Source organism: Hemicordylus capensis, chromosome 10, assembly GCF_027244095.1.
Source record: "Hemicordylus capensis ecotype Gifberg chromosome 10, rHemCap1.1.pri, whole genome shotgun sequence".
Taxonomy (NCBI): Eukaryota; Metazoa; Chordata; class Lepidosauria; order Squamata; family Cordylidae; genus Hemicordylus; species Hemicordylus capensis.
Window position 1 is genome coordinate 26584556 of NC_069666.1, and position 13709 is coordinate 26598264.

At 43.1% G+C, this 13709-nt stretch overlaps 1 protein-coding gene across 4 annotated transcripts in view; it reads right to left on the reverse strand.

The window, feature by feature from the left end:
• The window catches only part of OTUD7A (OTU deubiquitinase 7A), a 151387-nt gene that overhangs the window by 38275 nt on the left and 99403 nt on the right, over positions 1 to 13709 (reverse strand). For all 4 annotated transcript variants that reach the window (XM_053272691.1, XM_053272690.1, XM_053272689.1 and 1 more), the window contains exons 7-10: positions 10837 to 10964; positions 10412 to 10524; positions 2812 to 2939; positions 1720 to 1869 (exon numbers count right to left, since the gene is read on the reverse strand). In XM_053272691.1, coding sequence (XP_053128666.1) covers positions 1720 to 1869; positions 2812 to 2939; positions 10412 to 10524; positions 10837 to 10964 — 519 coding nt within the window. The remainder of the gene's footprint in view (positions 1 to 1719; positions 1870 to 2811; positions 2940 to 10411; positions 10525 to 10836; positions 10965 to 13709) is intronic.

Genomic DNA, 13709 nt, shown 5'->3' on the forward strand with positions numbered 1-13709 from the left:
CAACGTCTGTTCAATTAAAAATGTCAACTTAACCGTTCTGCAGGCCCTTTAACTAATCATTTGCACAGTGTGCTGCTTTTCCTGGAAAGACAAACTGTCTGCAATTGCGAGCAGAGAAACACAGAACACCAAGGTATCATTATGGGGAAAACAACACACTCCAGTCAAAGGAAATCTGTCACATTTTCTTCAGTGCAGTGATGCATATCCAAGGATCCACACTGATGGTATGGATGAAATTTCAACACCACAATAGCAAGATGTTTTGCCAGACTTAATAAGAGCCAATATAGGTGCAAAACCCAGTACCAGACCTCTTAATCCTGTTGTCTTTCCACTTTAATAAATCATGCTAATGTTTTAAGACTCTATGAAAAATTCTCTCTGACCACTCTCTCTGCTCCCATGCATAACTTTAAACATCTCTATCATGTCTCCCCATAGCTGCTTCTTTTCCAAACTAAAAAAGCGATTTTGTCGCCCACCCCTGCAGTTTGGAGATCCTTTTGGAGCTCCTCACAATCTGTAGTGGATTTTACTACCCTAAATTCAGTGTCATCTGTCAATTTGGCCATTTCACTACTTACCCCAACTTCTAGATCATTTATGAACAAGTTAAAGAGCACTGGTCCCTATACAGATCCCTGGGGGGGGGGCACTTCTTTCTTCCCTTCTTTGTGAAAACTCTCCATTTATTCCTACTCTCTATTTCCTGACCTTCAAACAGTTACCAATCCACACATGAACCTGACCCCTTATCCCATGACTGCTAAGTTTATTCAAGACTTCCTTGGCAATGCTCCACTTGCATATAAGCTGAACTGGATCACACTCTGGTTACTGTTTCCCAATGGTTCTTACAACTCTGACATCTCGCATTAGGTCCTGGGCGCCACTCAGGATTAAGTCCAAGGTTGCCTTCTCTCTGGTTGTTTCTGCAACCAGCTGTTCTAAGGCATAGTCATTTAGCATGTCTAGAAATCTGCTCTCTCTGACTATACCTGCATGTGAATTTGCCAGTGTGTGTGTGGGTAATTGAAGTCTCCAATTATTACCGCTCTGTCTCTCTTTGATGCCTCTCTGATTTGCTTCTCCAACTCCAGGTCACTCTCAGCATTTTGATCCAGTGGGCGATAGCATGTCCCTAGTGACATACTTCTTTTCAGTCCTCATATTGTCATCCATAATGATTCTCTGGAGGACTCCAGTCCTCCTAGGATTTCTACCTTGCTGGACTCTATCCCTTCTTTAATATACAGTGCTACTCCATCCTGAATCCTCCACTCCCTGTCCCTTCTATAGAGTTTATATTGACTGTAGAGTTTCTGTAGACTTCCCCTTCCCGATGTAGCAAACAGATAGGCTCTAGGCTTATCTATCTCTCTAATGTATTTCCTAAATAAAGTACTTTACATAGAACTTTACTAAGAGAAAGAAATCTCCCTCCCAGGCACCCAGTTCACCTGAAATGTCCATCGTCACAAGTTATACTGGGAACGTTTGCTGCCCTCCAAACTACTGAAGAGCGGCCCATGCAAACTCAGATTTCAAAGGTTCCCAGGGTAAAAGCTACAGGACAACTCTTGATTGCCTTCAGCTTCAGCTCTACATCTGGGCTAATTCTGCACTACGGAGAATGTGGATGGTAGGCCTGGCCAGAGACAGCAGCTCTGCGTTCCCCTCCACCACAAAAGAATTTGCTTTTGGACAATTACATACCTTGCTCCCTCTGCTGATCTTTCTGTTCCATAGACACAAGAGCTGAGAAATGCGCTTGATCATAGGCGAGGACTAGAGGCGAGCAATGACATCGGTTGGGCAGGACTTCCAAAGGCAAGTAAATTCCACCAAATGGAATTGGTGCAAATGCTGTAAAGAGCAAACAAGATATCAGAAATATTCAAGGAGTGAAGCTGAGGATGGGCAAGGCAGCCTAAAGGAATAAGTGGTCTTTTAATTCTGACATTCTGCTTTCATGCATTTTACATCAATGGTGAGAAGCCATTTAGTGACAATTATTAATTAATTAATTAATTAATTAGTTAGTTAGTTATCTTATTTATTTATTATATCTCTGTGTAAACCGCCCTGAGCCATTTTTGGAAGGGCGGTATAGAAATCGAATAAATAAATAGTTAGTTAGTTAGTTAAAATATTTCTATACTGCCCAAAACCTGCGTCTCTGGGTGGTTGACAGAGACGCAAGTTAGCAAGCAAAACAAAAGAAAACCCGAGAACACCTTAGTATCGGCAAGCCCCTAGCCCAGGCCTGCACAACTGGTGAGCCAGACGTGTCATGGGCAACGGCCAAGCAGGGGATTTTGCCAGGTATTTACAACCACACAAGGGCCTGTGAACCATAATCCATGGCTGGTGGGCTGTGCTATTCTTGGTGGGTTCCAAATTGTGCAGGTCTGCGCTAAACCACAGGGGAGAGGCAGAAGCGGCAAAGTAGCACAATTAATCATGCAGCTCTACCTGACAAATGCCCAGTCTGCAGGCAGTGCCACTCTTGGGTGGGGTGGGAGAGAGAGGAGCTACCCAGGTGCCTCCTTTGCGCCTCCCCCCACCCCACCCCCCACGCACTGCCCCAGTTCCTGAGGATGAGCTGCTACTGGAGAGAGGGAACTCCATTTCTGCACATATTTTTCTCTCGTTTTCATTTAAGACATACATAATATCACATCACAGACAAGCTCTTGTCAGATCTTGGCATCAAGTCAAATGCCCCTACACAAGATTTTTGCCAACTTAGAAATTATTGCTGGCTGCAAATGTGAGCTGCTGAATTCTTGTTCACAGAAAACTCGCCTTCTCCTCCCGAGTCTCGTAACATCGTATCTGCGACAACAACAATGGGTCGTCTTAATATATGTGCTAGAACAAAAACATGGAATTCCTCTAGGCTCTCATACACTGGATCTTCGGAGTTGTCAACTCTAAAAAATCAAGCATAAGGACATAAAATTCAGAACTGAACACATTCTTGGCTCTCCCTTACAGCTATTTAAGTCATTATTCAAATAATGTTATGTGCTCTGTCTCATATACAGGACATACAAAAAAATACATAAAAGCTACAATTCAAATAATTTTAAGCATAGAAGGAAAATAAATGCACACTTATATCCAACAAAAAGTATATTCAACAAAAATAAACCAATATATTGTTTCCAGAAGAGACATGCTCATCGCTGCTAAATGTTGAAGATTTGTATATTAATAAATGTTTGTTTATTTTGGGCTCTTTTTGCTTCATGTAATCATTACAGATGCATCAGTTGAAAAAGGCAAGAACTTGTAAAAACAGGGATGTTTTGTTTACACAGAAGAAGCAACTAGAAAAGAGCTGCGTCTCTGATCCTATGCATTTTAAGGGGGAAAGTGCATATTTTCAGTTGTGTGCAGCATTATCAACTGGTGCACTATGTGTATATTATTCTTTAGTAACTGAACCCAAATACACAACGTGTTCTGAAAAGCTGTCTTCAGGGTGGATCTAGATGCTGTTATTGTGACATGCCTGTTTCCATGTGGAGGGTTTATTTTATACTTTCAGCAACTTCTACAATAGACACACAAATGTTTTTAAAACTAACCAGGGCAGAACTAAATAAACAAAACAAGACACATACAAGAATGTCACTTAGTTCTTCAAGAAACCTCCCTAAACAAGGAGACAAGAAACCTCCATACAGCTACAGATACAATTTTTATTTTGCAAAACTTGGCATCTTATGAATTTTGCTTTTCATATTCTGGTTTCAGCCATAATGCTTCTTTGTGTGTGTACTGTTCACAATTAGCCACAGCAGCTAAAAATGGAATTTCTGTGTTACAGGGCATGCCTGTATGTTGATAGTTCAATGTTTTATAGCTGGCAATGGAATGTATGAACTGGCTCTAGTCAAAGACATTTGATAAGAAAGGTGCAAGGCGATAAGAAAGTCCCAAGACTGCTTTCTTTTTTAGCATGACCGCAATGGAAAAAAAATTACTTTCTCACAGCAGCAAGATGAAATATTAAAAACAAACAATTTTTAAAAATGCACCTAGATACAAAAATAATGACTGCAGAAGTACATTTTGCATTAAAACGTTATCAACAAATGATGAACATCCAGGTGTAACAAAAACCTATCCACATGTTATGTTCGACACACCCATTTAGCAGCACACTTCCGATCTGTATCTTGCATTTGAGGAACCCCAACCCAGATTCACTTTTTACATGAACACTTGTACAGTCATTCACACCAAAACATGTATATGTGCCCAGACATATGAATGCACACACAACAGGAGGTTTGAACAGGAGGGCTACAGTCTCTCCGATTTCCATGGGCTGAGGGCATACCATCTGTTCTGTGAGCAACCCAGAGACATTCGACCGGCCTGTGTGGAAAGAGTTGGATTAGATGCTCTCATATTAGTCCAGGTCTCCACAGATTAAACTCTTCAGAAGTTTTTGAACTAAAACTCCCATCATATCAGCCACAGTGGCCAATAATCAAGGATTATGGGAACTGTACCACAACACCTGTAGAAGGGTCGCAGTTGTGCAGTCTTGTGTTAGCCGGTAACAAGCTCCACTAGTGGCACCATTTCAAATATATTGCCTCTGTCCAGAATCTGGGAAGAAGGGTGTGCACAGCCACTTCTGAGGACATGGGTTGTGCAAACGCTGAATTATGCAAGCTGCTCGTAACATCAGAATTGACACACAAAGAGTATATTCTAATTAATTCTTCAGAACTCTGAAAGTTGACATTCCTATTTTCCTTTAGGAAAGGGGCATGTTAGCTCTCAAAAAACAAAAACCCAGTGGCAGCCCAAGTCTAGAGAATCCATTATTCTGTGGTTTTTAAGCGGAATTTACTTTGAAGCTGATGCAACTCGGAATGTGCCAAGTTTATTCTGGCACCACAGGAAACTGGCTCATCTATAGTTCAAAGGATGGGGGCCCAACCAAAGACGACATGGGAGTTCCATAATTGGAATTCCCAGTGTCTTTTTCCCTTTAAAAATTCAGGGGTGTGGGCACAATTTGGGTCAGAGCAGGTGCACAGGAAGAGGCTGCCTAAGCCTTATCTCTCCCCACACATGCTATAGGTCTTATCCAAATTGCTACTACCAGCAGAGAGGAAAGCATATGGAAGTTGTGCCCCAACATCATCTGAGGATCCAAGTAGGGAAACCCCAGAAGTACAGTCTTCAACATTTCTCTAGAGCCAAGAACATGCAAGGTGCTGTGTAGAATCCGAGACTGATGTGGCTCCATCCAAAGCTCTAAAAGCTAAACTTCAGGTGCCACTGGAGGTCTGGGAACAGGAACTCTCCCATTGCACACCTGCTTCTTAAAAGGATCACAGCAGCCACAAGGCAGGCAGAACAGATCAGTGCTATATACGGCTTGCATGGGTAACCCTTTAAAAAGCTGCAGTCTAGTTTACTAGTCCTCGGCTTCATATGATAAGGAAGAGAGGAGGAGGGAGGGCATGCAAGCTGAAGCTCTTACCAGCTTGAGGTTGCTTCCCAGAGAATCAGGTCTGACCACAGCCCTAACTCCATGGAAAGGCAGCCGGAGGGAGGGGGGAGCGCAGGGTGCGAGAAGCCCTTTAAATGGAAGTGGCAGGATAAAAGAAAAGAACACTGACTAAAGTGACAGCAAATGTGTTGCTGCAGATGCATTCTCTGAAGCTGCTGCTCACATATAGGTTAGAACTGAGAAGGAAGGAAGTTAAGCTGCCCCTTAGGGTGTGATGCCTCCTCTTTCAGGGAGAGAGGGGTGAGCAACAGTTCCCCAGCTAGAACTCTCAAGGTTTCTGAAGCTGGCTCTGCACAGGAGCATGTGCCTTCAGTGTATCTGCTCAGAGACCAGAAAGAAGGAGGAGGAGGAGGAGGAGGAGGAGGAGGTCTGGCCGGGGTCCTCTGGTTTTATTTTTCGGCACTTAGGATAAAACACCTTCCCAACAGGACTTGGTTTTAGAGGAGTCTGCTGATTTCAGATGGTATAATTCTAATAGTCACATTACGCAATTGTATAAGAGCCATTTCCTGTAGACTAGATCCTATAACTGGACTAGAAAGGTTTGGCACGTGGATGTGGGCGGGCGGGGGGGAGCCTGCTCCACTTGCTGGTGACAGGTAACTTCCCTTTACAGAGGGTTAGCTTGTACTTTGAAAGCTGTAGCATGAGACACCTAAAATATTTATTAGTGCTCAGTGTGTATTTTGATTTCCAGAGAAGCAAATGTCAAAAGCGACTTCTCTAAGGAGTGAGTTCTTTTGGCAAATACATCTGAGCGCATCTCTAATTGGAGTACACCGAGCCGTGCAAAAGCATGAGGTATGAACTGTCTGAGGAGGACAGAATGAGGTTGAGAGAACTGCTAATAAGCAGCTGAATACAGAAGCAGACTGTATTAAGCCACCTTTGGGGGGGGGGACAAAAACGGGGGAAAGGAACATGTGCAGCATTTTGAAATGATGAAACAAAAACGAAACAGGAAAAAATAAACAAACCCAGCACAAGTTATATAGCTATGATAAAACTGTTATTCACTCTGAGCTCAACATGAAGGGGACAGTCCATAAATCTAGATAGATAGATAGAAATAAATCTAATTAAAGGTAATTAGGTAGTTGTGACAATGCAGCATATAGTTTGCAAGCACTAATGATGATGTAGCCCAGTGAGAAAAGAAATGCAAGGAGACAAAAAGAGAGTCTGAGGAGCATATTGCTACAAGTGTCAAGGGGAATTTTAAAAAAAACTTCTTTAAATATATCAGAAGCAGAAAACCTGCCAGGGTTGGACCCTTTGATGATGAGGGTGTGTGAATGGGATTATTAAGGAGGATAAGGTGATTGCAGAGAAGCTGAATGAGTTCTTTGCATCTGTCTTCACAGCAGAGGATACTGACCATATACTAACTCCAGAACTGAGCTTCTCAGGCTTGGAGGCTGAAGAACTGGGCCAATTTGAGATGACAAGAGAGGATGTTCTAAACTGTCTTGAGAAACTAAAAATTAACCAATCACCAGGGCCGGATAGCATTCACCCAAGAGTTCTGAAGGGAATCAAATGTGAAATTACTGATCTCCGAGCAAATATTTGTCCCTACAATCAGGCTCTGTCTGTACCAGAGGACTGGAAAGTAGCTAATATAACTCAGATTTTCAAAGAGTGTTCCAAGGGATCCGAGGCCTACTGCCTGGTTAGCTTAACTTCTATGCTGGGCAAACTGATGGAAAGCATACTTAAGGACAAGATTGTTACACATACAGAAGAACGGGCCTTGCTGCAGGAGAATCAGCCTGGCTTCTGCAAGGACAAGTCTTGCCTCACTAACCTTTAGCAGTTCTTTGAGAGTGTCAACAGGCATGTGGGTAAAGGGTTAGGGCTGTTCTTATGTCCTTAGCCTCACGGTTTTTCAAACAAGGGCCATTTTGGCAAAAAAACTTCAATGTGAGAGCCATTTCCTACTGTACTGACCTCTGCACAATACTGTGCTTTTCACAGTGCTGGGAGGCCTTTTAAGAGAGATGGAGCCCTCCCTTAAGAACTCTACAGGAGAAGGACTGGGGAGGGCTACAATTCCGAGCACTCTGGGCTCGCCTTCCAAAGTGAGTTGAGGGGACTCCCTCTCCCTTAAAGGAGCCCCCGCTGCCCAGTGCTGGGCAAAGTGTAGCACTGCATGGTAGGGATGTGCCCGGACCGGTTCGGAGGCCATTCTAAAGGCCTCCGGACCAGTCCGGACCTGGGCAGTTCAGTTCGGGTGGGGGGGTTGCTTTAAGAGTGGGGAGGTTTACTTACCCCTTCCGCTGCTTTCCCACTCTGGCGCCCATAACTTTAGTAGTAATTGGGACGTCAGGATACTTCCCTGCCGCCCTTTCCCCTGTTTTGCTACGAAAAGCTCCCAGGAGTCCTCTGCGTGCGCACGTGCGTCACAGAGACGTGCACGCGTGCAGAGGACTCCTGGGAGCTTTTCATAGCGAAGTGGGGGAAGAAGCGGCAGGGAGGTATCCTGCTGCCCCAATTATTTTATTATTATTTATTATTTTATTATTAAAACTTTTATACCGCGCTTCCAAAAGGCCCAGGGTGGTTTACATTAAAACACCATTAAAATCAGTTAATAATTAAAACAAAAATTATAAAACATAAAACAATGATTAACTATCAAAAACATCATAAAACAACAATTAAATAATCAGAACAATTTAAAAACAAGTTTTTAAAAGCTGAGAAATCCTGGTTGAAGAGATGTGTTTTCAAGTGTTTTCTGAAAATTGCCAGAGGTGGGGAGGGTCGTATCTCAGCAGGGAGCGCATTCCACAATCTTGGGGCAGCATCCGAGAAGGCCCGTCTCTGTGTAGCCACCAAATGAGTTGGTGGCAACTGGAGACAGACCTCCTCCGTAATTACTACTAAAATTACAGGTGCCAGAGCGGGAAAGCGGCGGGAGGGGTTAGTAAACCCTCCCCCCACTCTTAAAGCAACCCCTCACCCCAGTGCCGGACCGCAGTTTGGCGGTTCCGTGCACACCCCTACTGCATGGTGCAAATGGTCATTTCTGCATGGTGCCAGAGTATGTAGCTTTGGTCGAAGCTTTATGCAGGCCCAATAAACAGAGTTGTGTTTAGGTTGATGGGGGTGTGACTGGCCCTTGGGGGCCTTATTGCTCTAGCCTTTCCTCTTCAGTGCTCACAAAAAAGGGTCACAGCATTCAAGGCTTTTCAAGGGCAAATGGGATGTGAATCGTACAAGCCGTAGCAACGGATAGATACACCTGTTCTGCCAGTCAAATTGTTTGATTACTTTAGAATAGTAGCTGGTTATGTATAATTTTCAGAGAAGTAGCCATGTGAACCACGGTTTTTAAATGACTGATAAACTGCTTTAGATTGTTTTGAATGGCTGCCCTGGTTTTCCGGGGGGGGGGGTTGTTTTGTTTTTTTAGCTGTTTGAATTGTTTAATTGGTTTTATTCTGTTTTTATAGTTTTGATTTTGACTGTAAACTTGTTTTAATTGGCTTTATCTTGTTGTAGACTGCACTGAGCCATTTTGGAAGGGCGGTATAAAAATTAAAAAATAATAATAATCAGGGCCATGGCATGGGAAGAGGAAGGCTTTGATCCTTTGCTCCTACCACAATCCAAATCTTGGTCCTGCACCCCATGCTATTTGCCCCTAAAGGGAAGCTCCCACTGGCACTAAAGTGAGTTTCCCTCCCAGGGTAAGCAGCAGTCATGGGTGGGAGGCGAGAGGAGGGGTTGCAATCTGGATAGGAACTTTGGCAGGGGCAAAGGGTCAAAGCCTTCCCCTACAGTCCTAATTGGGTGCCCCTGCGGTGCTTATTTAGGTAAGAAAAACAAAGCATTCTAGGGCCTATCAAATCATCAACACAAGATATAGTTGGCCCTTAGTTGACTAAAAAAGGCTCGCCACGCAAACATTTTTTAAATTCCCCCAACAGGAATCAATTTCTAAATGTAGCTTCAGATTTAATTGGAATCCCTTTTTTAATCCAAGATTTATACTTTAAGCTTTCAGTCAAATGTTCACCAAGATGGTTTATACCAAATTATGACAATACAGTAAAAGGAATTGACTTTCTCCCAGTGGTGGGGCAGCCATGAGATACATTAGAGGAATGCGAGGTTAAAGCTCCTCTCCCATTCCCTGGTATTTCTGCCACTGCTACTGGGTCAGTGGTAAGAGCAAGAGAAATTGCAGCTATATCTGTCACGCTGTTGCAATATTTTTGTTTATTGTTTGTTTAACCTTTGTATTTTATCTTTGATCAAAATAAACACTGATTGATATCTGTCATGGGGGGGGCTACGGCTCCTCATCATGTGGAACCCCAATATTTATTTATTTATTTATTTATTTATTTATTTGATTGATTGATTGATTGATTGATTGATTGATTTTTATACTGCCCTTCCGAAATGGCTCAGGGTGATTTACAATTAAAAACAGAAACCATTAAAACCAATAACAATTAAAACAGAAATATAAATATGAACACCAGTTAAAACACATCTTAAAAAACAATTAAACTATCAGAACAATTAAAACCCTGAAAACCAGGTTAGCATTAAAACAATTAAAACTAATTAAAACCCTGAAAGGCCAGGCCAAACAGATGGGTTTTAAGGGCTCTCTTAAAGGTCAGTAAGGAAGATTGCAGATTTCTGCTGGGAGCACATTCCACAGCCCGGGAGCAGCTACAGAGAAGGCCAGCCTCTGAGTCGCCACCAGACGAACCGGTGGTAACTGGATGATGATGATGATGATGATGATGATGATGATGATGATGATGATGATGTGACAATCACAAAAGATACTACTGGAGGATCAAAAAGGAGAGACAAAGATTTGTAACAATTCCCACTTACCCACCACCAGTGCCTCCATTTTTGCTGGAGTGAGTGCGCGGTTCACTCGAAGCCAGCTTAAGCAGTTCATTCCACTCCCGTTCCCACTCTTCTTCTGTATAAACTAACCCCGACTAGGAGAAATAAAAGAACACATTTTGAGAGACAGGCAAACAGATTCGTGCAGGTCTATCATAACTGCAACTTCACGGCTTGGTTCGTGAGATCTCTCAACCCATATTGGTGCAAGCTCTTCTCTGGAACCAAAGTGCACAATTTCTTGAACTAATTTACAGTACAGGAGGCCCTTGAATACTGTGGGGGTTCCATCCTTGGAAAGTGTTGTACCTGGGACATGTACAGAAGGTACATGTCCCATCAGTAAGAAGAGACCTTTGTAAGCAGGAGCTCAAAATTAAGCTTCTGTTGCTCTGTGCCACACAAACCTCCTTATTCTGCTGTGTCTGCTGCCACCTCCACCTCCTCTTCAGGGCTTCTCTTTCAGCACCACTTCGCATCATGGTGTACAATGCTTTCCGTAAAACAAGGTCCCTGTCATGGAACCCCCACATTCCTGAACACAGGAAAAATACAGTGAGCATTACAGATCAAGCAACAAAGCAGAAACAGCACACAACACACATCGAGAAACACTGAGGCTATAAATTATTTGCATTGCCCTTTTAATTAGCGTTTCATTCCCCTTCAGTATTTGTAAGCATTTCAAATAAAAGCTGCCAACGTTAAAATAGGTTAATGAGAATTCAAAGGTAGCTTGGGAGGCCTCCGTAAGAAACAACTAAAATGTCGTCTGGCAAACAGTCCTTTCTGGACTCCGGTTTTGCTAGAAGGAACCACATGCTCTTCGTTTTAGCCTCAGAAAGTTGAAGTTCTCTTGGCAGGCCTTGAACTGCTAATTATCACTAGGGGCTCTTCTGAGTTTTTCAGAAGTAATGATCCAAAGACCTAAGGGCTTGCTGTCTCCCACCAAAGAGGGATGAACATTCTCTGCAATTCCAGTCCTTCAGAAAAGCTCGAGTATTCACAATATTTGCATCCTAAAAATAAAGTCAGCCACAGGCTTACAAGATAAACAAGAAAATAACCTAGATACAATCACAGAAAAATACCAGGCCATTAAGACTGCAATCCTAGCCATAAATACTTGGAAGTGAGTAAGACTGAAGACATTGGCTGACATGACGCACAGTGTTACCAGGTTACAGTGCTGTGACCTGGAGCTGCTGTGGACTCCTAAGCAGCCTTGATCCTGTTAAGAACATGCCGTAGTGCAAGCAGTGCTCCCACAGTTTCCCCCATTTGTGAAAATAGGGAAGGTGGCAATAGTGCTACTTGCACAAAGGCTATTCGGAGCACCATAGGGTCTGCTTAGAAGTATGCAGTGGTCTTGGGATGCAGCATTATGGAGGTGCAATGCTGCACATCATGTGGACCACTGTAATTTATTACAGAGCCCACATGGTTAGGATTAGGCTAGAATTGTGACAAGCACCACTATATAGTTAGGGATCGGTGGTCATCAGGGCTGCTGCCAGTTTGCAGTGGGCCAGCTGCTACTGCCCACCGCTGCCTGGGAACCTTGTCAGGGCCAAATGCTGGGGGCTCATGTTGGGATTTATGGGTATATACATTTTATTTGTTCCTGCCACGGATGGATTGTATGCATATCTGCATTTGGGTTGGGGTAGTTTAGAATGTCGGTGTCAATCATCAGTTCTGTAGGCTTATTGGTCAGTATGTACTTCTTACTGGACGCTGGAGACTGGTTTTTCTTGTTGGGATGATCTTTCACTCAAGGAGTGTTGTTTATAATTTGGTAGTAAAGACTGATTGTCGATGTAGTGCTGGATGATGGGCCCCTCTGGTCGGATGGTACTCAACATGCTACTGAGGAAGAGCTGAGGATCTCTCAGAGTACTGATGGTGTTTATGACGCGGTTAGACTAAAGCCTTTTGGACGTCAAGCGACTGATGTTGCCATGTGGGAAAAGAAAATCTGAAGACAGAATTACAATGGGAACGTGGAACGTAAGAAGCATGAATATGGGAACGCTCAACACAGTATAAAATGAAATGAATTAACTACAGATTGACATCTTGGGCATCAGTGAATTAAACTGGACTGGAATAGGACACTTTCAGTCAGAAAATCATACTGTTTACTGCTCAGAACACAAAGAACAAAGAAGGAATGGTGTTGCTTTCATAGTCAGGAAGGATATAACAATGACAGTATTTGGGTACAATGCGGAAGTCTATGCCCCAATGCCTGATGCAGAAGAAGAGGACGTTGATGAGTTTTATGCTCAGTCTGAAATTGACAGAACATGCAAGCGAGATGTGCTGCTGGTGGTTGGAGACTGGAATGCCAAAGTTAGAAATGGTAAAGAGGAAAACACAGTTGGACTGTATGGCCTAGGAAACAGAAATGGAGCAGGAGAACGGCTTATTAGTTTCTGCCAAGCCAATGATCTCTTCATTGCCAGTTGGAGTACACAGGAATCAAATTGATTACATTATTGGTGCAAGGAAGTGGAAGAGCTCAGTTATAACAGCAAAGACGTGGCCGGGGGCTGATTGTGGAACAGATCACGAACGGCTCATGTGCAAGTTCCAAGTCAAGCTAAAGCAGAAAAACAAAGCTATCCAGTTTCCATGATATGATCTTGAGAATGTAGCCACCATTTTCAAAGAGAACATCAGGAACCGCTTTGAAGTTCTGAACCTCATTGATAGAGAACCAGAGGAAATGTGGAATGAAATCAAATAAGTTGTTTGATGAATGTGAAGAGAGACAGCCAAAGACCAAGAAACAAAGGAAAGCAAAATTTTATTTATTTATTTATTTTTATTCGATTTCTGGATGGATGTCAGAACAGATGGATGTCTGAACAGAGGGTGGAAATTGTATAATAATAATAATAATAATAATAATAATAATAATAATAATAATAATAATAATAATAATAATATGCAACCAGGGTGGACCCTGTTTAGCAAAGGGAGCAATTCATGCTTGCTACCACAAGGCCAGCTCTGCTCCCTAAGATCTGTAAATGATCTTTCTCCAAAAGCCTCTGAGTAATTACAGGGATCTCTGGAGGGAGCCAATTTGTGAGAGGGGAGGGCAGGAGAAGGAAGCGATGTGCCAACTCTCTCAAGACCACCACCGCTGCCACACAAAGGTTGGCTCCCCGATAGTCATGGACATCCAGGCCAGTCCCCACCCTGGCAGATGCAGGAAGATGGCCCTGGTTGGCATTCCTCTCAGCTCCTTGCAGTAAACTTATTTATTCCA